The 22,506-nt window shown below is 42.4% G+C and overlaps 1 protein-coding gene across 2 annotated transcripts in view; it reads right to left on the reverse strand.

The window, feature by feature from the left end:
• Positions 1–15,888, reverse strand: part of USP25 (ubiquitin specific peptidase 25) — an 88,358-nt gene extending 72,470 nt beyond the window's left edge. For both annotated transcript variants that reach the window (XM_084226566.1, XM_084226565.1), the window contains exon 1: positions 15,664–15,888. In XM_084226566.1, the coding sequence (XP_084082692.1) occupies positions 15,664–15,708 (45 nt within the window). In that variant the 5' untranslated portion in view covers positions 15,709–15,888. The remainder of the gene's footprint in view (positions 1–15,663) is intronic.
• Positions 15,889–22,506: the final 6,618 nt, after the last annotated feature.

A 22,506-nucleotide genomic window follows, 5' to 3' on the forward strand; every position in this document is an offset into this window, starting at 1 on the left:
TTTATATTAAAGACAATTCTAATGAAGCCTGAGCTGCAGAGGACCTGCTAATGGCATTGCTTGCAGACAAGTAGCTAATAAGCTGGTTTCCCCATATGATGCTGCTGTAATGAGAAGAACACTGAGAGCTTAGAGGAATGTAATCCTCCATAAAGAGGCTTTAAGTTTCTGCTACAAACAAACAAACAGAAATAGTTTAGCATACAAAGGACAAGCATACTAAAGACCCTCAATTACTACTGTGAATATAATTTTCTGCCACATTAATCGTATCTCCCAGGAATAGTTAAAAGGCCCACAGACACTGCTGTACATTACAGCTTCCAGCACCACAGATACATTAACCATTTCCTAAATATGCTGTTGGTCAAGTTCCAAATAGGCAAATAAAAACTAACTCCTTACATGAAAATATTGAGCTGAAACGTAGGACAAAACATGAAGTCAGCTCCAGAAGGCTTTGCTTTTCCCAGCTCTGTCCTCAAGAATTTTCTCCATGTATGTGCAGAATAAATGTATTTATAAAAATATATAAATTGCAAAGTGGTTACATGCATACTTTTTTATTTTAAAGCACTATTTTGCCAATGCAAAGACCAAGTTAAATCTCTGCACCAGCTCTAAGGTGCTCCTTAAAGTACAACAGAATTAGGTTCCCTTGCCCAGCATCTGCTATCCGGGCTTCCTTTTGTTCGGGTATGAAAAGAGAAATCTCTTACATGACATTGTATCCTCTAAGAAAGTAGGTAAAGATATATTTTTACACACACTGCAATGCCAAATGCACCTCAGCTTTGGTTCAGACAAAAATCACCTGTGGAGAGCAAAGGACATGCATAAAGACAGCAGATTTTCACTCTGGGACTGCTCTGCACAGGCTGCCAAAATCTGACAATTACAGCAGCAGCTTGTACAAAGTGCAACTGGACTGAGAGCAAAAACTTACTTCAAGGAGCAAAAGGACATAGTGTATGGCAGGAACTTTCAGCCAACCACAGCCTAGCCCAAATAAAACTTGCAAGGGGAAAAGGCGTGAGTGCACTACTTCTCACAAAAATTAAATTAAGGATTCTACTTAATCATTTCTTTATGTAACCTCTACTGATCCTAGACAACACACAGAATACCCTCACCAGATTTCCATGCTTTTCATTCTTTAGTGACTTTTCAATGAATTTCAATGTCTGATATTAAGGTTTCTACACAACATGAGATCATGCATTCATATAAACACTCACAATTCTGAGCCTCATATGTGGCAAAAAAAAAAAAAAAACCTTTTTCACTCTCAGCATATACATTTGTCTTTATTCAAGCTGAAAGTCAAAGATTTTGAGATAATATTTTAAGGAGAGGTTGAGGAGTTGGGTTTGTATTCTCTGACACTAAAGATAAAGTAAAACCCACGTCTGACAGTTATTTACATAAAACCACCCAGAAGTTATGAGCCAAATCACCTGCAAGGGGGATACTCTCGCAATGAGCAGGAAAACCACATGCTCAGTTCACAGGGCTAAATTTTAAAATTCACCTATGAACTGATTTATGAACACTGTTGCTTGAGTCTGTGTTTCGAGCTGTTACTGATAGCTAGTCCAAAATAAGCCTCAGTGACAGGATGCTAATCAAGAAAGGATAGCAACCTTAGTACTTGCTGAAAACAAAACAGGTGTCAGAAATGCAAAATTACCAAGATTTTTGAGGTCTTTTTGTTTTAAGCCATCATGATTTCTCTATACCTGCTCAGCATAACAGTGAGCTTCCCAAGAGTAATGACAGCAGTTCTGAAATTAATTAACTACACTAAAACCAATGAGATCTTCAGTTTCACTTAACTAGACACAAGTTAAACTTCAGGTTGTTTTCACAGGAACCACCAAGGGAAAATTCGCTTCAAAAAAATTGCTTTGATTCTTACTACTCCAGTAACTGTGACAGTAATTAGCAAAAATCTCTGCTCCAGTTTAATTTTGTTGAGTAATTAGTTACCTGTAGCAGTGGGAGGGGTCTTTCAAAGTACCAGCACATACTATCTGTAAACTACACATAAATTAAGGAGAATTCCTTCAAGAGCACCCCCATGGACAACAGCTGGGCAGTGACAGAGTACCAGTGGTTCACAGCCCATCCCACCTCAACACCTGCCAAAAACATGCACAAGCCATGGCAAACTAAAGCCAGTGGGGTCAGTCAGAGGCAACATTATACAGAGAGAAAGGAGGAGGATGCTGGAGGATGACAGATACACAGCAAACTGTGTGTATATAAATACACAAACCACAGGGGGAGCAGCTGGAAGGTGCTTCTCAGGATCATCAACACCCTGCTGAAGCAGGATACACATTCACACCTATGAGGAAAGGCTGAAAGAAATGGGGCTATTCAGGCTGAAAAAGGGAAGACTTCGAGATGACCCAATTGTGGCCCTTCCAGTGTCTGCAGGGAGCCCACAGGAAAGATGGAGGAGACTATTTGCAAGAGCCTGGAGTGACAGGACAAAGGGGAATGGCATCAAACTGAGAGTAGGTTTAGATTAATATTAGGAAGAAATTCTTTACTGTCAGGGCAGTGAGGTCCTGGCACAGGTTGCCCTGAGAAGCTGTGAATGCCCCATCCCTGGGACTGTTCAAGGCCAGGCTGGATGGAGCTCTGGGAAACCTGGTCTAGTGGAAGGTGTCCCTGTCCATGGCAGGGGGTTGGAACAAAATGAGCTTTGAGGTCCCTTCCAACCTAGATCATTCTATGGTTCTATGATATTCTTCCAGTTCCTCCTAGCTACTTTCTGTTCTAAAAGTTTTTGTTAATTTTTTTCTTCAGTTCACAGATATTTACCATCATGCACAAACATCCCATTTTACAGTGTCTGACCAGGCAGCACCACCAAGACATAAGCTTTCTCCTCATAGGAATGACTATTGCCTAGGGTATAATTTTGCTGTAGCCACTATTAAAAAAGTTCAGTCATGCCTTTCTGGTCTAAAACAACACTGCCATGAGATCCACCTTTTTACACTTTGAGATATTTTCCTTTGCATCCCAATCAGAGTTTAACCCATCACTCCACAGACAAATTCTTCTGGCTCATGTTTGACGCTCTTCACAGTCCTTTCACAAGCCTAACCCTCAAGTGGAAAAGGCAGTCCCACTAGCCCGTTCAAACATTCAGCATATTCACAGGGCTGTTTTTCTCCAAACAGACATCATGATAGCCTCACCCTGCTCTGCACAATACCAAAGAGCTCCCAAGGAAACACCAAGCTAGCTCCTCACTCACTCTGCTGTTATGATAACCAGGGCTACTATTCTAGGGACAAACAAACCAACTCTGGAAATTCCAAGCATCCTCAGATCAGTGGGATCCCAGGCTCTGCAATACTTAGCAACAATAACACTCACAGGGACTGTCAGACCACAAGCTGCTTCTGAGGAATCAGCTGTTCTTCCCAGGCTGTGGCTCCTGCCAGTGCTGGCCAGCCCAGGCTGGTGTTGCCAGATGCCACTCATCCCTAGGAGCCAGCACTACCACTCATCCAAACCTCTGGCCAGCCAGGCCAGGGTCCCAATAAACCATCAGAGTCACTCTCTGCATAAATCGATTTCCTGCCAACCTAGCGAGAGCCAGGGCTGGGACAAGGGAGGGGATAAGACACAGATTGCGCCAATATCCACCCAACTCAACTGTTGTGGAGCAGCAGCCTTAAAAGAATGAGTTGCTTCCTCTGCCATTATTCTAATCCTTCTTTTATCTAGTGAGAGAAACTGATGGGGGAAAAAGCCTCCTGCAGTCCCCATCCTACTTAGGCACTATAGCAGAAAACTTCCACCAATGGGAGATGAATTAAAAATCTCACAGTGACAGAGATGTGGTGCTCCTGGTGTACACTTCTCACAAATGAACATGCACAATCAGACCTGCTCCTGCATGGGCTGAAATGCCATACACTGTTCTCTGCTCCCTGCTTTAGTTGTGCACATCCAGAAGGATTTCATTTATGCAGCTGTTAATGGCACAAAGATCAAAGCTTCCATTTCACCTCAAACACCACTGCTACATGCCCTAGGTAAGTGATACCAGGAAGATTTCACAATTTTTCCACACAAAATTCAGCATAGTACAGCAGAGAAATTGTAAATAAAATTTAAATTGCACTTTTCCACAGACAGGTCTGTATTACAAAGAGTCTACTGTATTCAACAGAAGGGACACATTTGGGGAAAGAGTTCAGCTGTCTGTTTTGAATAGGAAAGGAAAAAAAAACCAATCAAACTTAACAGAAAGCCTTTCAATAAAGGACTTCCATTTAGTCCAATTAAAAAAAAAAATTAGTAACATGATTTCCTACAGAAACAGGCCTTGTAATCACAGCATGGGCATGTACCCAGGCACGTCTACCCTCCTACCTCTCCAGTTCAAGGTCACCTCCAGCAACTTGGCCTGGCCTCAGGGATCCCCAAAAACCTCAGCAGCACCCGCAGGCTTCCCAGCACCTTGGCCAGCCAGTGTGTAGCTCCTGATCACACTGCCTGCTCTTGCCCACATCTTGGGCCACAAGAAGTTAAAGACGACAACACAGTGGGCTTGGGAAGAAGAACAGAGGGGGAGCACCTCCACTCCACTGCAGTGAGGTCTGCCAGAGGTGAACTCATCCCATAGCTACAACTGGTCACCCCCCCCAACGGTTGTGCATTATAAGACAAAATTACATCAGGAAATTCACACAGCCCTATTTGCAGCATTCAGTAAAATTATTTTTTATCTTATCCTGCCCTCCACTAACCACCTACAAAGAAATCATGTGAAGAGACATGTTTTTAGCCTGGGGAGGGGCATGTGGGCACAGACAGACACAAGGCACAACTCTGCACAAGAATGAGCCTACATAACATTAAGCCACATAAAATCTGTGGGGCAGTGTTTAACAGGTTGCCAGGAAGGTGCCAGGCTTCTGACAGCAGTTCCAGCTTCTGGGGCGAGACAGCCTTTCCTGGTGGTTCAAGCACCAGAAAGGCACTGGCATGTGATATGTCCCTGTGGAAAGGCCACTGCCACACCATGGCCTGTGAAGGGCAGCCAACAGCTTTCACTTGCATTGGGTAATAACCTCCATGGATGCAGGTGATGTTAGAATTGAAATGAACCTCAAACACAACAGAGACACTACAATATTCAAAGATGTGGTGAGAGCTATACCAGGGATCACCATGTAATTGTACTACCTCACAATTAAAGAGTAAATTAATCATTTAATAAATAAGAAAGAATAAATTCTTTATTACTAAAGAAATACTAAATTCAGCCTGGCACTCCACAGAGGGCAACTGAAATTTTCTAGGCCGTTTTCTTTCATGGAGAAAGAAAGATATTGCTTAAAGTTTGGGGGGCACTTTTTAATGGACCTTATATTGAAACACATTTGCCTCACCTCCCACAGAAAGCTCAAGGTGCTACATTCTAATATGTTCAGACATGGTCTCAATAAATCTACAACCACCTTGGCTCGTAAGCACTGTTCTCTGTAATTTAGCCCTGCCAGTTTTCCCAGTGTCAGTGGTGTCATACCAAAAAATTACTTTCTGCCATCACCACACACCTACCTGAAGCTTCAGAAGCTGACTTGAATAAAAGGAATACAAAATACTCCTCTAACAAGTTCACATTTTTGGAAAATTATTTGAAACAAAAATTTAAATTCTGTGCTGACTTCTTAGCAGCAGCCTTATGCCAATACATTCTCCATCAAATGATAGAGATTATAAAGTCTGACAGTAAAATCTCCAATCCTTTTCTATTCAGTTAGGTCACAAAGCACTCAATACCTTCCCTGGCCTCTAACAACCCAGCAGAGCCTGGGCACTGCACACACCCTTCACTCAGCACCAGCAGCGGGTGGCACATTTCCCTCTCACCTTGAAATCGGCCCAGAAAAAGCTTCAAGGCAACACGGCATCTTAACAAGAGCTGGAGCTGGTGACAATGAGGAAATCTGTCTGTCTTCACCATTAATAAAGCTTATCCTGTAGACCTGCAGACTGTACCAAAAAGGCATCCCAAGCAGCTTCAGGCAAGGGGACAACTGTGGTCCAGACAGGGCTGTCACAAGAGACATTCTGTGGCTTTCAGCGCTAAGCCCCATAAAACACATGCAAGACCAGAGAGAACTTTTAAAAGTTGCCAGTAAGCTGTCAGTTATTTTTTAATTTCCAAACCAGTAATGGGATATAGACAGAGAAGATTTAATTCTAGTACCCCATTTAAAAAAATGTTATAAGCTTAGATGCCAGAATTAAATAAAACTTGCCAATTACTACCGCCAAATAATTAAAAGATTCTAAAGTAAGAAAACTACAGAGTAGTGGGAAAGTCTGTAAATGAAAAAAAAAAAAATTCTCAAACAGGTGGGAAATTACATAAGAAATACAAGCAGAATTTGAAGAAAAGTACCTGACAGATGGGAAAATAGCTAATACCAGGAAGGGAATACCAGTGAAAGCCATCTATAAAGCTATTTAGCTTCAAAAAAAATCCAAAACATATTTACAAGCTTAAAAATGTTCTCATATATTTTCCCACAGTTCTGTATCAAAACAAAGCAAAAGTTAAAATCTGCAAAGTATAGGAATGCTTTCTCAGTCATAACCCAAGATTTCTGGGATACACTATATTTATACCTACGCAGTGTAAACTGTTAGGGGGGAAAAAAGAAAAGTACTTTTCCAACAACTGTGGTCCCAAGAGAAATTTCTGTTTCAAAGTAACTAACTTTCAGAAGAATAAAATAAAACAAAAAACAAAAGGGAAGTGGAGTTAGAGTCTGTTCCTGCCATCTCCTCTTCTGAGGACAACGAAGAGCATCATGTGCCAATGCACACCCAGTCTTTTCCAGATGCTTAAAGCACTCTTACAGCACACACCTGAAAGCAAATATTATTTTCAACTTCCATGCGACACTCTCCTTTTTTTTTCCAGTTTAAACCGAGAAAAAATACAACTAAATTCAACTTTTCAAAGTGGCTTAATGTTTTAATGGAAATTTGATTGAAAATGAGAAAGTGTCATTTTTGGTTTGAGAATAGGATAGAAATTTCAAGCACTGGTATCTGACTTTCCTTGAGAAGGAAACTGTGAGAAGGACAGTTATCAGATAAACCATGTGTGACCTCAAGCCTACCACTTACTGTTCAAGAAAAGTAAAAACTGGAAGGAAATACAGCTGCATAAATCACAATCCAAAAGTTTTACACCTCAGACTCAGACCCTAATGTAAAATGAACATCCTCTTCTAAAGGAAGCCCTCTGGATTTTGGGGTACAACACCAGAGAAATGATGACAATTGGCAGGACAAAGCCACAGGGGGATAGAATGCCATCATATCACATGCATTTATTTCCACAAATTTTGTGTATGGTAAGATACAAGGGTCAATTAGATTTAAATAGCTCCAGATGATGCCTTGCAAACACTAATGCCTCTCTGACAAGCTTCTATTAAATACATTGTTCTGTCTACCTCTGCTTACTGTAAAGCTGAAAATATGCTTTCACCGATGGCTAAAAAAGCTGTAGTCAAGGATATTTTAAACATGATCTCCATTTTCTTGGCACCTAAACTTTGATAAGCTTGACTGCTGCCAATTAGTTGATAACAGAAACATTTTAAAATAAATACTGTGCAGAGTATAATTTTTTTCAGCAAGAAACCACCAGGTAAAATAATTCAGAAACCAGCTATAAACAAAAGCATCAAGTCAAAGCTGGGCATCTTAGAATAAAACCTGTTTGAATTTGCATACCAATATTTCCTTAAATGCTCTTAAAAAAAAGTGGTTTACATACACAAATCTGTGTCAGGTAATGTTTTCAAAGCTAACCTAGTTGCACTCCAGCCATCAAGCTGTTCCACATCACATGTCCTTTGGATTCCACCTCTCTAACACCATTAGAAGGAGAAATACTTCAAAACTGTGGACACTCAGTGGTGCTACTGCTCACAACAATGCTGTCCTTGTTGAAGTCCCATCACCAGGTAACACCAGATTTCAGGGAAACTCTCCTGCTGATGGCTTTCAACATGCTCCTGAATTTCATCCTTTATGGCAAAGAAAAGCTAATGACATTTACAAAACAATGAAAACTACAAAATCCAACTGGAAAAAAAAAATCAGTGCCTTCTTAAATTGCAAACTCTAGTCTGAATAGATTATTTTCCTTGTGATTTTCAAATGCTTAGAATGAATGATGGTACCAAATACATGAGAAAGCCACCCTACAATTAAATAAAGGAGAACTCAGCCTGTCACCAACATCTGAAGTCATCAAAGTGTCCAGCTCATGATATTTTGTGTCAATCTGTCCTTTACACCATCTTGAAACACAGTTCTTCCTTTACAGCATTTCACAGCAACCTCAACATTTTGAGTCAATGTTGCTTAACATTTCACTCAGCTTAAAACCCAAACCCACAGATTCTGCACAACACCCACAGGAAAACTACTGTGTAGCTCAGTAAGCTAAAACCACCCCTCTACCAGAAGATAGAGCCCTGTGAGTGTCAGCAGGAGTCAGCACACCCCCACAGCCACTCCAGAACACAGACTGGCATACTAGCCTCAACTATTGAGGCAGGGAGGTGTAACCCTCTGCAGCCAAGAAATACTTTATCCACTTCTGAAAAATGGGGGGGTAACAGAGCACAGAGATGCTAGGGACAGGATCATTCAAAAAGAAGTTTCCTGAAAATTTTCCACTAGTGGTCTGTAGAGCTCTTAGTCAATTGCAAGTTTTGAACTTCTACAGAAATTTAGCAATGAAAAACTGTAAACCCTGCAATACAATGAGAGAGAGAAAACTGCAATGCTGGAAGAAAGTAACATTTTAGATTTACCATTTTACCACAGCACACACTACACCTGCTCCCAATTTTACCTGCAAGCTTGGCTGAGGTGTGCCAGCACAGTACGGCTTATGATAACATCTATATTCAGCACAGTATTAATGTAAAGTAACATGGAAAAATCAGACATGTGCTGTTCAGAACACACTGTGTTCCCAAGGTAAGAGCTACAAGTGTTCACAAAAAACAGCAAGAGATGGCATTTGTCAGCCTGAGGAAACAGGAAAAAGTATTTCCTTTTGCTTGGCACAAAGCCTGAGTTTGTACCTTTACTTGGCACAAAGCCTGAGTTTGTACTAGCATGCAAGGTAGGCTCTGCAGGAAGGCATCTTACCGCCTCATCTTTCCTTCAGCCCCACAACTCTAGCATTCTCTCCCTTTTTAAATAATGAAAGGAATAAGCTTAGAGAAAGCTTTCAACTTGCATGGTTTTGCAAGCAACTAACTCCTGTGATTCACAGTATCAGCTTTTCCCTATTAATTATGCTTGACCACCCATTAACCAGAATCCTGGACATATCACAGTCCCAAAGGGAATGGAGGGAGCTTTTATCCCATGTATCTCACATTCAGCTCCCTGGCAGAAATCACACGTGAGTGACAATAGATTCACTTGACTACTGAAACTGAATTTTCACTCCAGGCAAATATTTTCCACTCTTGGCAGATGTTGACTTCTTTAACAGCACCTTAACTGATAAAGTGTAATCGTCAGCTAAGAAAAGCCATCTTTATTTCATTATGTGAAAAGATGACTGAACTCTACCCTGAATACGCAAAATCCTTTTGAAATACATTGTCACAACAGCCTCTCCTATGTTACTCACCTAATACTCTTAACTTGTGATTTGAATAGTGATGTTACACTGCTACCCCAGGCACAAGTCAACAGGCCTCTGCTGAGAACCTGAATTCTTTCAATTTAAAGGTGTCCATTTGCTGATTCAAGACCATCATATTGGTAATGCAGTGACCAGGGTTTGATTGTCACATTTAATAACAGGGCCAGCCAAAAAAAAAACCCAAGCAATCAAAGAGAAAAACAAAAACAAACAAAAACAAAGAGAAAAACAAAAAACCCAAACACCAATACACACAACAACCCTTCACTGTGACTGAAGGCAACCTCTACCCACTTTAAAATAATCACAGTGACTATCACAAGAGAACTAGAAAGTGAAAGCCATCAGGATACTTTCATTTCCGAGAAAATCTGCTCCCACATCTGTGGCTTTTCTACTCGGAGAAAGTAGAAAAGACTTTCCTCTCTCAGCCACATCCCAGCAACTCACACACACACATCCCCTTCAGATTTTTAAGAGTTCTGTTCCCTAACAAGAACAGAAAATCAATTAAAAAAAAAAAAAAAAACACAAAAACACAACCAACTAAACAAAACTAAAAATTCAGGCCTTTAAAGGAATTTATTCCTACATGAATACACGTAAGTGACGACACAGCTCTTAAGCTTTTTGTTTACTTTTTATGCTATGGAATACCAAGAATGTCACATTTGACTCTTGATAAGCTGGGAATTGAAAATCGGTACCTCCACTGGAGACAGTAAAGAGCAACACTATTTTAATGCATCTTTAGGCACCTCTGGGCACCTCAATAATCCCCCTGTCACTGTACTGCCAGTAGTGGCTGTAAGGGGGTGACTGATGCAGCTCCTCAGACAGCTCCTGGCACAGGTGAGTGTGCCAGGAGAGAACCCTGCTGCTTCTGCAAAGACCTGGGCCCAGCCTGAAAAGGCACTCTCCAAGTCCCCTGGGGCCTCAGGATGATTTACAAACCTGGCCACTCAGTACCCAGCACCTGCGACATCCCTCAACCTCACCACTCACATCACTGGAGCTATAGAGCCAGCTTCTCAGGAACTGAAAAAATGGGCTGCCAACTCTTGGATGGGTCCTTCAGCAAAGAAGTAGAGAAGATTTACCCAGAAACAGAAGAGAAATTCCATCTTTTCTTCTACCTTTCATTCCCCTTCAGTTACTCAAGTCCACGGACACCAGCTGAACTCACAGAATTAAGGAGATGCCGGCCACAAATATCTTCTTAGGCACAAGAGTGTAAGAAAGGCAACTGTTCAATTATCCTTCCACTTATCTTTATGAAGCACTTTTTAAAATGTTAAATATTTTTCTATTTTAAGACATGGGTAATTTGGTTTTTTTGACCTTTTCATAGAAGCCGATGGGTTTTACTATCTTTTGTAGCTGCTGTTCATAGTAGCTGTGAATACGGGGTTATCCTAAAAATATTGGGGGGAGGGGGGAATGTGTGTTAAGAATTTCTTACAGATATTTTAAAATAGTACTATCAAAGGTTACCAGGAAAATCTATAAACTTTACACTTTCATATTCTGAAGTAGTATTTTCTTTTCAAGGTGTGGACTGAACAGATTTAAAGATATTATTTCAGACAAATTCTAACGATAGTACTATACTTGTAAACTCCTGCAAACACAATCAAAATCTTTACTGACTTTCTGTGAAAGGTTTTCTGAAAGCAAAAAGTTTTAAACTGCTGTTAAAGGTTTCATAAAGTTGCTGATTCGTATCATACCAATAAACACAACCCTCCAAGATCTTGCATAGATACTAAACAAAAACAAGACAAAAAAAAAAAAAAAAAACAAAACACAAAACTAACCACACACACCTCCACCCTTTCCCATCAAAATCCATCAAAACAGTCACAAAACCAGAAGGCATTCAGCAGACCAGTTTGACAAGGGCTTTCAAAACTACTTTGAATCACTGGCCTTTGCACCTTGCTCCAGCTTTCAGAAATACCAAGAGGAATCTGTGTCAAAGGTGTAACTACAAGTATTACAAACTTTTTTTGATATGAGCTTCTTAAATACAGAACAAGATGCATATATTTAACAGCATAACTCCACAGTACTTCAAGTAATGTTTGCAAATTACTTAGTAGTTGGTGCAAACACTTTCAGTAAAGCAGTGTTGCCTATTCTGCACATTCTGGATTAAGAGGTACTAAAGCTCTGGATACCAGCACTGGCAGGTGTAACCCCCCATATTCAAGCCCTCCAAGCTTCCCTGTCACACAGTCCAAACACAGACAGCTCCCCATTCATGGGGAGATGCAGAAACCATCCTTACTCCACAACCCAGGGGCCATTTCTGAGGTGCAGAGGGACACCTGCACATTAGTCACAGGTGGCTTTGGCCTCATGAAAAGAGAGGGAACCTGCACCCTCTTGGATCCACCAGGAAACTCTGAACTCAACTCTCAAGATACAGAGGTTTTAAAGATTTGAATTTTAAATCCTTGGAAGGTTGCCACCTTAAGATGGAGAAAAAAAAAAAAAAGAAAAAAAGAGTATACAGCTCCCGAGATTCCTTCTTTGTGTACCATGTGCTCAGTAGATACTTTGCAATCACTTCCTGCCGTTTAGGAATGCATCATGGCAATTGGTGGAGACAGATGACTCTATCATCATCTGCATGAAGCAGCTATTGCTTTTAGGAAAAAAAAAACAACTCAGTGCCATATTATTAGCTAAATCTTTAAATAATAAGTACATCAAAACCATGGGACAAGCACGACAGAAGCACATACAAGCTCACACAATTTTCACCTTTTTACACTAAAAAACAGCAAGAGAGAAGAATTTAGTATCAGACCTTGCCAGGCATTATTTCAAGTGGTAAATATCCTTAAAAGTTTGTGCTTCTTTTAGAAAAAGAAAAATGAGCTGAGCTGACATAGCTCTATTCTACTATTATTCTACTATTCCTGAGATTACACTGCCAATGCATTGCTGAATCACAGGTCTGAAATAACAGTGGGTGTGGGAAACCAAAGGACAGATAAAACAGCCTTTAAATCCATGTATCAACCAAATGTCAGGCTCTCTCCAGAAGCAGTAGAACTTGATAATACACATTGCCGAGAGGCCAGCTAAGTGCCACCAATTAAAACCCAGCTTCTTCAATCTGCCATTCCAAGATGACCATCACAGTAACTATCAGAGCTGAGACAATGCTGAAACACGTTTAATCTCCCCACATCATAATTTCCAGTTAGCAGAAAAATCACCATTTACCCAGCCCCCGAACTCGCTGTGTACTGGACAATGGACAACTGAAGGGTCTGCACAGCACATGGGACAGCCTGGGAAGATCTTCCTCCAGGAGGAAAATTGAGGTACACAGGCTTCAGCCATGTAGGGCTGCCTGGAGTATGGGAAATCCTGCAACACTCGTGCCTTATTTCCTCAGCAGCAAAATGCCTGACCAAAAAAAGTGGATTGGACGGGACAGAAATACAGATTGGACAAAACAAGAAGCTACTTCTTTTTAACTTCTCATGTTGTTTACCTTTATTCACATGCTTTAGTCTTACTGGGAACGTTACCTATAACCTTCAGACATCGGACAATGTCAGAGAAGCACACAAGGGCCATAAGCAACAAGAATAATTTGATTAATTATTTGCTTCAGGACATAATTTACAAGTTTTAACTAAGGGTCAAGATGACCAGTAGAGATGAAAGAAAAAATTTCTTTTGACCTGACGCAGCTGCTTTAACTACACAATAAACTAAAGATAGCTTCAGTGGGAAGCAGGCTGTTTGTAGTTAGAGCATTTATTAATATAAACCTACATCTCCAAGTGCTGCTGAAGTTTGACACACGCTTCCTGTATGACAGTAAGAAAACATCTGATGAACAATGTTGGGAACCACGGCTCCGAATAAGGTATGCTGATGACTCAGGCATCTCTTGTAAACCCAATATATTTCTGATTGTATGTGGCTTCTTCACACTAACAGAAAACAACTGTAACAAACTTTGAGGTCTCCAGAACAAACTCCCTTATTTGTGGACATTGGGTTTTTCCTCTTTTCAGGGAAAACAGTAAGTTATTGCTATGTTAGCCTCTCCACCTTTCATCCATCCATCAGCCCACTGCACCTTCACCATTTGCCTTCTTACATGCAAATACCTGATCAATGTTAAAGTTTGTCATCCAATTAGCTAGTCATTAGTCTCACTAACAATGGCTTTGGAGTCAAATAAAGCTTTTTTTACAAAGTACTTTTAAGATTTGCCTTTCCCTCATTCCCTAAATGCATGCAATTAGGGATAAAACAGGTTAAAAGCAATTACAGATAATAAAGTAATCACATGATTCAACAGAAATAATAATAAAAAATCCCTGCCATGAAAAAACCTTGATATTTAATTCAGTTTCTCTAGACACTTAAAAAAGTGACCAATGCCCACAGATGCTGATAACAACTTCAGAATTATTGCTAGCTGTATTTTTTACTGCAGCGTGGATTACCTGGCATATACCACAATCAATCTTCAACCTCCTTTTGGGCTTATCCTCGATTTGAAGCTCAAGTGAATCTGAACTACTGACCCACAAGCAGTAGTTTACCTGAAAACTAAGGATCTTTCTAGTTAACTTGAAAACTAGCATTACTCCTTCAGGATTATTGTCAGAAAGTACAACTAGGCAGCACTGATCAGGGTCCAGAAGGCACTATGTATCTGACATGATAATTACGATATATTAAGTAAACCACTGACAAGCGGTTTTGTAAACGATAAACTTGCTCACAGAAGTTGTCAGATGCACAGCAGCAACATCAGTTTTCAAACACAGCAGGCACATGTAGCAGCAAATCTGCTACATTAATCTCTGAGCAAACCCAAACTGAAAACACTGAGAGAGGAACAGAATAGGACCGTTCAGCCCTTGCCTTCCTGCTGAAGCCGCCAAAATCACTGCAAACTACTTCCAACTATGAGAGCAGTCCTCGGCCAGACACGCCCTCCCTCCAAAAAAGCTTCTTAAATGCGAGCTGTACCACTTTAACCAATTATACCCTAATCAGCACATTCCCACTGTCCACTCTTACAGCTGCAGCCATTTAACTTCCACACCGACTATACCAAAGCACCTACACCTTTATCCTCTTATGAAGGCAGTACATGCCATTAAAATACTAATAGAAATCAGGGAAGAGGCAGCAGTCATACCACTAACCACAAGAGTTGCGTTAACCTACAAATAAATTACCTTTAAAACATATTATTTAAAAAGCTTTGCAATTTAATTTTGGTCATTTCTCTTGACAGTTCAGTTCAAGCAAAGGAAAGCTTTAGAAGGTATCCTTTTTTTTTTTTTTCCTTCTTTTGACAGAGGAACATTCTCCGTCGAGTCCTGGCGCACAGTAAAAGCCTGCTAAGCGCCGTCATTCCCTTAACCCCGTTCCATGATGCACGTTAACACGAGTCCCTAAACCCGGCACTTTTTCACTCCAGCAGGAGCGCGTCACTCGCTGGAAATAGCGTTCACCTTTGGCAGGCGCGGATGCCGGCGCTGCAGGGTCACGCCGGGCATGTGCAGCATCTCCCCCGGGCCCACGGGGGGCTCGGCCGCCACCCCGCGCTCTTCCTGCCCAGCCCCGGTCCCGCCACTCTGCCCGGCAGCCTGCGAGCGCAACAGGCCCGCTCGGGGCCGCGGGGAGCGCGCCGGGGCTCCCCCGAGGGCAGTGCCAAGCCCGGGGCCGGGATGACCCGGGGCCGGGCCGGCAGCGGCCCCCGCTGCGGCTCCGCGGCCGCCGGAGCGGCGGGGCCCAGGCGAGGCCGCGGCACGGGGAAGGCCCGGGAGAAGCTCAGCACGGGCGCGCGGAGGAACGGCGGGAGCCGGAGCGGGCGCGGCCAGGCCCGGGCGCGGCGGGGACGCGGAGCCGCTCCAGGCCGGGCCCCGCCGGAGACTCACCTTGGCGGCGCCGCCGGGCTGCAGCACGTTCTGCTCCACCGTCATGGCCCCCGCGCGGCTCCCGGCGGCGCCCCGGGCTCGGCGGGTGGCGGCGGCGCCGTGCGGCGGCAGCTGGGCCGGGCCCGGGCTGGGCGAGCGGGGCGGGAGGCGGGGCGGGAGGGGGAGCCCGAGTCACCGCCCGGCGGGGGGGCAGCGCAGCCCCGCTCCGGCCCCGCTGCCACTCCCGGAGCGCCGAGCGCCGCCCTCGGCCCGGCTGCGGCTCCCGGCGGCGCCGCCCCGCGCACCTGCCCCGGGCGCAGCCCCCGCCCGGCCCCTTCCCCGCCCTATCACACCGCCCGCCTCCATCTTGGGAGCGCCCGGCGGGAGCGGGCCGGCCCCGCCGAGCCCCGAGGCCGCCCCGCTCCTCCCTCGGGAAGGGCTCCGCGTCCTTCGCCAGCTGCAGGGGCGGCCCCGCCGCGTCCTTCCCCAGGGAAGGCAAAGTTTGCCCCGCTGCGGGGGAAGCGAAAGCAGCTCCGACCGGTGCCGCTTTCCAGGGGATCGCCAGGGAATTTCTGAGCCAGCGCTGCTTCCAGCGCTGTCGCTGCTCGTAGCGACGACAAACCGTATCGCCAAATGAATCACAGAATCACTGGATCGTTTGGGTTGAAAGGGACCTCTGGAGATCACCCGCCCCAACCCCCCTGCCAAGGCAGGGTCACCCAGAGCAGGTGGCACAGGACCGTGTCCAAGTGGGTTTGGAATGTCTCCAGAGATAGGATACTCCACACCTTCCCTGGGCAGCTGCTCCAGGGCTCTGCCATCCTCAAGAGAAAACAAAAAAAAGTTCTTCCTTGTGTTGATGTAGAACTTCTTGTGGTGTAGTTTATGGCCATTGCTCTTTGCCCTGTTGCAGGGCCCCAATCTTGCTGGGCCCCACCATCCTCTTGGCACCCGCTTTGGAGATGAGGTCCCCTCAGTGTGAGGTCCCCTCTCAGTGTTCTCCAGGCTACCAGGCCCAGCTCTCTTCATAACATAAGAGATGCTCCAGACCATGATCACCTTTGTAGCCTTTGCTGGACCCTCTCCAGGAGCTCCTTGAGGAGCCCAGAACTTGACACAGTAATGGTTCATCCTAAAGTTGCAGGTCTTCCCTTTCCCTGAGGTTTGACTGGGTGAGCCGTGGGGTGGTGGCAGTTCAGCATTCAAATTGTACCGGAATGTCATTAACATACTGGGGGCGAGTAGCTGGTCTTGGCAGCCCACAGTGAATTTTGGCACCACAGATAAACAGTATTAGGGAAGAGATCGTCCCTCTGTCACCCTGCTCTGGGGTATCAAGTAAAGGGCAAGAAAAGACACTGCTTTGGGCATCAGCACAAGCAGGGCAAAGTGACTTGGCTGGCCAAAACACATTTGCCCATAAAGCAGGTGAAGGGCAGCAGAGAAGCCCACCCCACATTCTGAATGCCTACTCAGTGCATGGTACCTGTGTCCCAGTTCCATTTCCAAGGCCAGTGGAGCTTAGTCTGCTAGAAAAGCTGCAGAGAGCAGCATGGTTCTGAGAGCCCTAAGTACCTATAAAACATGAGCTGGGAGCCTAATGCAACAAAATGAATTGCAGCTACTGCTTTTCTGTCATACACAGTCTTTATGACTCTGTAATTCAAGGTCCTCCTCTCCCCACAGTAGAGTATGGATCTTTTTAAAACTGAGGTTATCAGGTAATAACATCACTGGAAGATCCTGGACTTTAAGTAAAACACAAGCACAACTCATGCCAACCTGCAATCACTGCTTTATTTCACTGTAGATTCTGTGCAGGAGATGTTGCAATGTAATCAATATTTGCACTTCTCAGGTTTGTTGCCCATAGATTTTATCAGTTTTAATGTTTTTTTCCTTTTATGCTGCAATATGCAAGGCAATTTTTAAAATTAATGTTCCCAAAGAATTTATTGTGCAAAAGAGAAGAAAGCATGCAGATAATATAACGGGATCAGAAATAGCTTGCAAATTACTTTACTGGAGATAGGAGTGGAAATTCTCTCTACTCAGACTGATGGCTACATGTAAGAAAGGCAACAGTAGCAGCTTGGGGCTCTTCTTAAAACCCTTTTCTGCAGCAGCTGTGTGGGAGTTCCAGTCCAATTTCTCCGTCCTCTTCCACTACATAATCATGCTTTTTCTTATACATTTTTACAGCTTCTTCACCTTATTTTTGACATGTTCTATGTTCAGATAAATCTCATCAAAATTATTATTTACATTATTTGAAAATATTATAAACAAAATTAGCATTTAAATGAAATACATTTGTCTTGCAATATTTTTTCAAGTGTTTTCACTGTTTCATTTAATAGCTTTTCTGCGTCCAAAAAGAAAGAAAAAATAGCATGTTTTGTTCGATTCTCTTTTAATCAGGATAGGATGACAAAGTATCACCTTCCATTAAATTCTGCTCCCCAGTAAAATTATCACTTTTAAGGGCTCCGGCTTCCTAACTTTCTTTAATATAAAAAAAGGCTGAGCAATCCAATCCCAAAACAGGGATTTGCCATTGCAATACATATTCTGAACCACAGCCATGCAAATGAGGATTCTGTCATACTTACAGTGTTGCTGGGAACCAGAGGGAGCAGAGTTCCCTGTTCTCTTTGCAGCTCAAGCTCTCTATGAAGTACATTGAGCACAAGACTGGAATTTGTACCTCATCAGAAAACACTAATGATTTTTTCAGGGCCACAGTTTAGGAAGAATATATATATATATATGTGTGTGTGTGTGTGTGTGTGTGTGTATTTTCACAGAAGTTGGTCAGGTTTCCCTTTAGTTGCTCCTCACTTTTAGCAATATTACAGTGTTTGGCTGTTACCAAACATGGCTTGGTTGATAAACAATTGGTGACACATTGCACGACCTCTGCCTCCAGCTGCTTGGTCCCCTGAGCAAGGTTCCCCCTCGTCTGCACCTCCTCCTCACCAGCAGGGCTGGAGAAGTGATTCACCTGAAACACAAGCACAGACTCCCCTCCCCCCTAAACTGGTTGTTTCCTTCTGCTAGATCAGTTCCCCAAAATGGTTCACTGACTGGCTGCAGGAACAGCTGTGCTGGCCCAGAAGAGAGGGTGACCCAGGCTCAGCGAGGGTACCCATCAAGTTTCATTTCACCTATTTCTCAAATCAGTAAGTGATCGTGCCTTCCTGATCTGCACACTGCCAGTTGGAGGGAAAGCCTGTGCCTGCTCACGGGAATCCTTGTTTTCCCATTTTTGCAAAGAGCAGCCAAACATCAGCCAACCACAAAACACTTTAGCACATGTTTTATTGTATACAAAGATCATGTACAACAAGAAATAGCTCATTATTTCCCTCCATTTTCAATAGACTTGGGTTTGTCCTTAATTAAGTGCAACATTTATTTAGGGCTTTAATTAGACTGTGGCTGCATAAGTTACAGCTGGGGAAGTACAAGTCAGGACTTTTTGGTTTTCTTTTCCCAAGTGTGTAACCTGCTATATTGGGGATGAGAAAGCACTGCTTTAAAAAGCACAGTGAACTCTACAACACAGGATCTGTAGTTAACCCTGGACAAGAGCTGCCCTGGATTCACATTTACAAACCCCATCTTGGAGCACTTTCACTTAGGCCTTTTGGCTCTACAGTAAATAGTTCAGCCAACTGAAAAAACCATGGCCATTCAAGCAGCTTTTATAGCATGACACTTTTGAAATCATCATTTGGCAATTACTCTCTGTGTCAGTGGTAACCATTCAAGCATTGCTTTGGCACCTGCAAAATCTCCTGGTGGTTATCAACCAAGGCCACCAAAAGAAAACCTAACAGAAGTTGTAACTCAGGAAAGAGAGCAATAGTTTTCTGAAAGCCTTTTGAAAATCTAAAAGTAAAACTAAAATGAGGTGAACGTAGGTTTTGTTGCTATACAAAACACAACTTCATATTCCATTGTTTATTGATCTCAAATTGAAGGTTCCTGACCTTCTAATTGCTTCCTGACAGCAGATGTCTGTTCACATGCCTTCTTAAAGTCAGGTGCTATTCAAAATAAAAATTCTCAGATTTAGACTCCTGAGTTCATGGAATTGCAGCTGAATTCCACAGAAATTATGGATTTTACAAGAACCTGGTTAAAGCACCATTTTTACCCTAGCTATCGTCACATTTTATTTACTTTCTTGACCACCCTTGCACATTGATCATATTATTTCACACAGCTTTCCTGAGAGGCCATAACATTTTTTTGTATGTGGCTGAAAGTAATTTAGAGCTCAGCAATGACTACTAGTCCTTCCAATAGGCATTACCCAGTGTTTTTCAAGGAGTAGAACTTACAGAACTGTTCCCAAGATACTTCCTTCTGTCATTGAAAAGGTAACTCATTTAAACAAGCCTGTTCCACAACAAATCACTATTTCCACTGAATTAATTTTAAGCAAAATAATAATTATATTCCCCCTGATTTAGACTTTACCTGATGATTACTTATAATGTTTATTTTGAAACTATTTTAGCTCAAACATTTATTACTTTTAGCACCATAGTGTGTAACACTCATATTTGAGGTCTAAACAATTTATTTTGGATTACAAAGTAATCAAGCCAGTTCTATTTTTTTTTTCCCCCATTCTTACTTTGCATGTATTTTTTCAAGTGGCAAACTCCCTGTCCTTCTCTTCCATTCAACTACTCAGTCATTTCTTGCTTTTTGTTGAAGCAAAAGCTCATTGACCATGATGACAGCCTATCACAATTCCTGGACAAGATTCCCATACATGCAGTCATGTAAACACATGCTGCACTCTTCCTTAAATAAATAATGACAGACAATTGTTTTCTTAGACAATGACCTTACATTTGATGGTCTATGTGGATAAACAGGGTTGTTCTCCATCAGGATCATGTAATCCACACAAAAAACTAGGAGTCAAAGCTGGCAGGACTAGCACAAAATTCTCATGTTTTGCTTCTGTCGTTTTGGATGCCCTTCTTTCTAGCTACCCACAATCAAAGATAAAGAAATTAAAGGCCTAGACTGTAGTTCATAATGTCAAATAGGTTTCAGGGTGATATTAAAATACCTCAGCTATTTACCCAAGTTCCCTGTCCTAGGTATGGAATGGCCTTGGATGCTTCAAGCTGGGACATACAACATCCAGCAACCTGCAACCTTCTAAATTGCTGAGGGAGGCACGTGCCCAATATCCTAGCCCTGCTACGGACAGGAAAGATACTTTTGAATGGGTGTGAAGATGCTTTACATAAGGATTCATGTTTCACAACTAAAGCTTAATGATCCTTGCTCAGGTCCAACCAGCCCATGTCCTTATCACAGCCTGATCTGCAGCCTCCTTGCTGGGCCACTCCTCTGGAATGAGGAGAATGTGGACACCAAACCCCTGACAGTGTAGGAGGGAGCAGCACTCAAATCCTCCATCTACTGGGACAGTACTCTAAATACGAGGATCTTAAATAAGGAACAAACATCATTACTGCCTCCCTCAGTGGCTGTATTTTTAAATGAAGAACCCAAGGCTCTGCATGCCATGTTGATTCACCCTGTCAGCATGCTCAGAGCTCAGCTATCAAGTGCTCTCTGGGAAGATGAACTGGGGAATACCACTGTTTCCCATTTAGGGAATGTTCCTAGGTATTCAGCCCTAGCAGGGTAGAAGCACACACACAGAAAGAGCTTCCTCAGCACACAGGAAACTTTTCTGAAAACTATTTGTCTAAAAATTTACATGGCAGTTTGCCTTCTTTTTTGTATGTTTGGTTTTTGGGTGTTTTGTTTGTTTGTTTGTTTGGTTTGTTTTGTTTTTCCTTTATAAATCTTCATTTTCAGCCTACTCAACTGTAGACAGGCAGGTTTCTATAGACCATGGTGGGCATTAGCACAAGTTTCCTTATATTCATCCTGTAAAAAAGTTAAGGAACGATCGGGAAAGACCCTCACAAATGACTTTGACTTCCATAGTAGGATTTAATTGCAGCTTCTGGGTTTTTTCCCCAAGAAAGGATTTTAATAGGATCTTGTAGGATTTTTATAGCCTAAAATTTTCATGCCCTCAGCCTATTTAAAGATTTTTTTTTAACTTAATAGCTTTCAGTCTGGATCACACAAAACTACTGAGTAAAAGGTGTAGAAATTTCCTCAAAAGAAACTGCATGTTTACATTTTTACATTCCCTGAGAGGTTTCCTCTCTTTTATATCCAGATATGGGACAACATGTCCTTAATTTTCTTAAATAGCTGTCAGTTTGGTTTGTATCTTACTACTGACTGTAAGATACATGTAAAAAAATTGAGCAGATACAAAATATTACTGATGTGTGCATGGTCAGGCTCACACCATCTTGTATTTTTTACCTGCATATAGAAACTAAATATTTTTTACAATATATTCTTTGACAAAAAATAATGTATTCTCCATGTTATTTCAATGATCCATGGTGTCTGACAACATTTACTGATTGTAACAATAGCAATTTTGTAAGTCAGAAGGCATAAGAAAAAACAAAAAACTGTTTTGTTTTCATGTCATGGTTTTAACCAGCAAGCCTACTTTTCCTGAATGGTACAGAAGAATGCTGACAGTTGCAGACCATTTCACCTGACATATCTGACTTGTTTTATCTGAACATAGTGTTCATTTGGATGATTAAAAAGTTTTCATTTTAATAATTAATTCTGGGGCGGTTACCTATTAGAAAGAAAGAAAAAGGCAGTTTTAAATCAATATATATTATATATATATAAATTAGCCCTTTAAGACTTCTTTATTGCTATTAACCTTCTAAGAGATGCATTGAGGGTGGTTGTGGCTGTTGTCAGTGGCTACTCTAGACA

This window comes from Fringilla coelebs (assembly GCF_963513975.1).
Source record: "Fringilla coelebs genome assembly, chromosome: 2".
Lineage (NCBI taxonomy): Eukaryota > Metazoa > Chordata > Aves > Passeriformes > Fringillidae > Fringilla > Fringilla coelebs.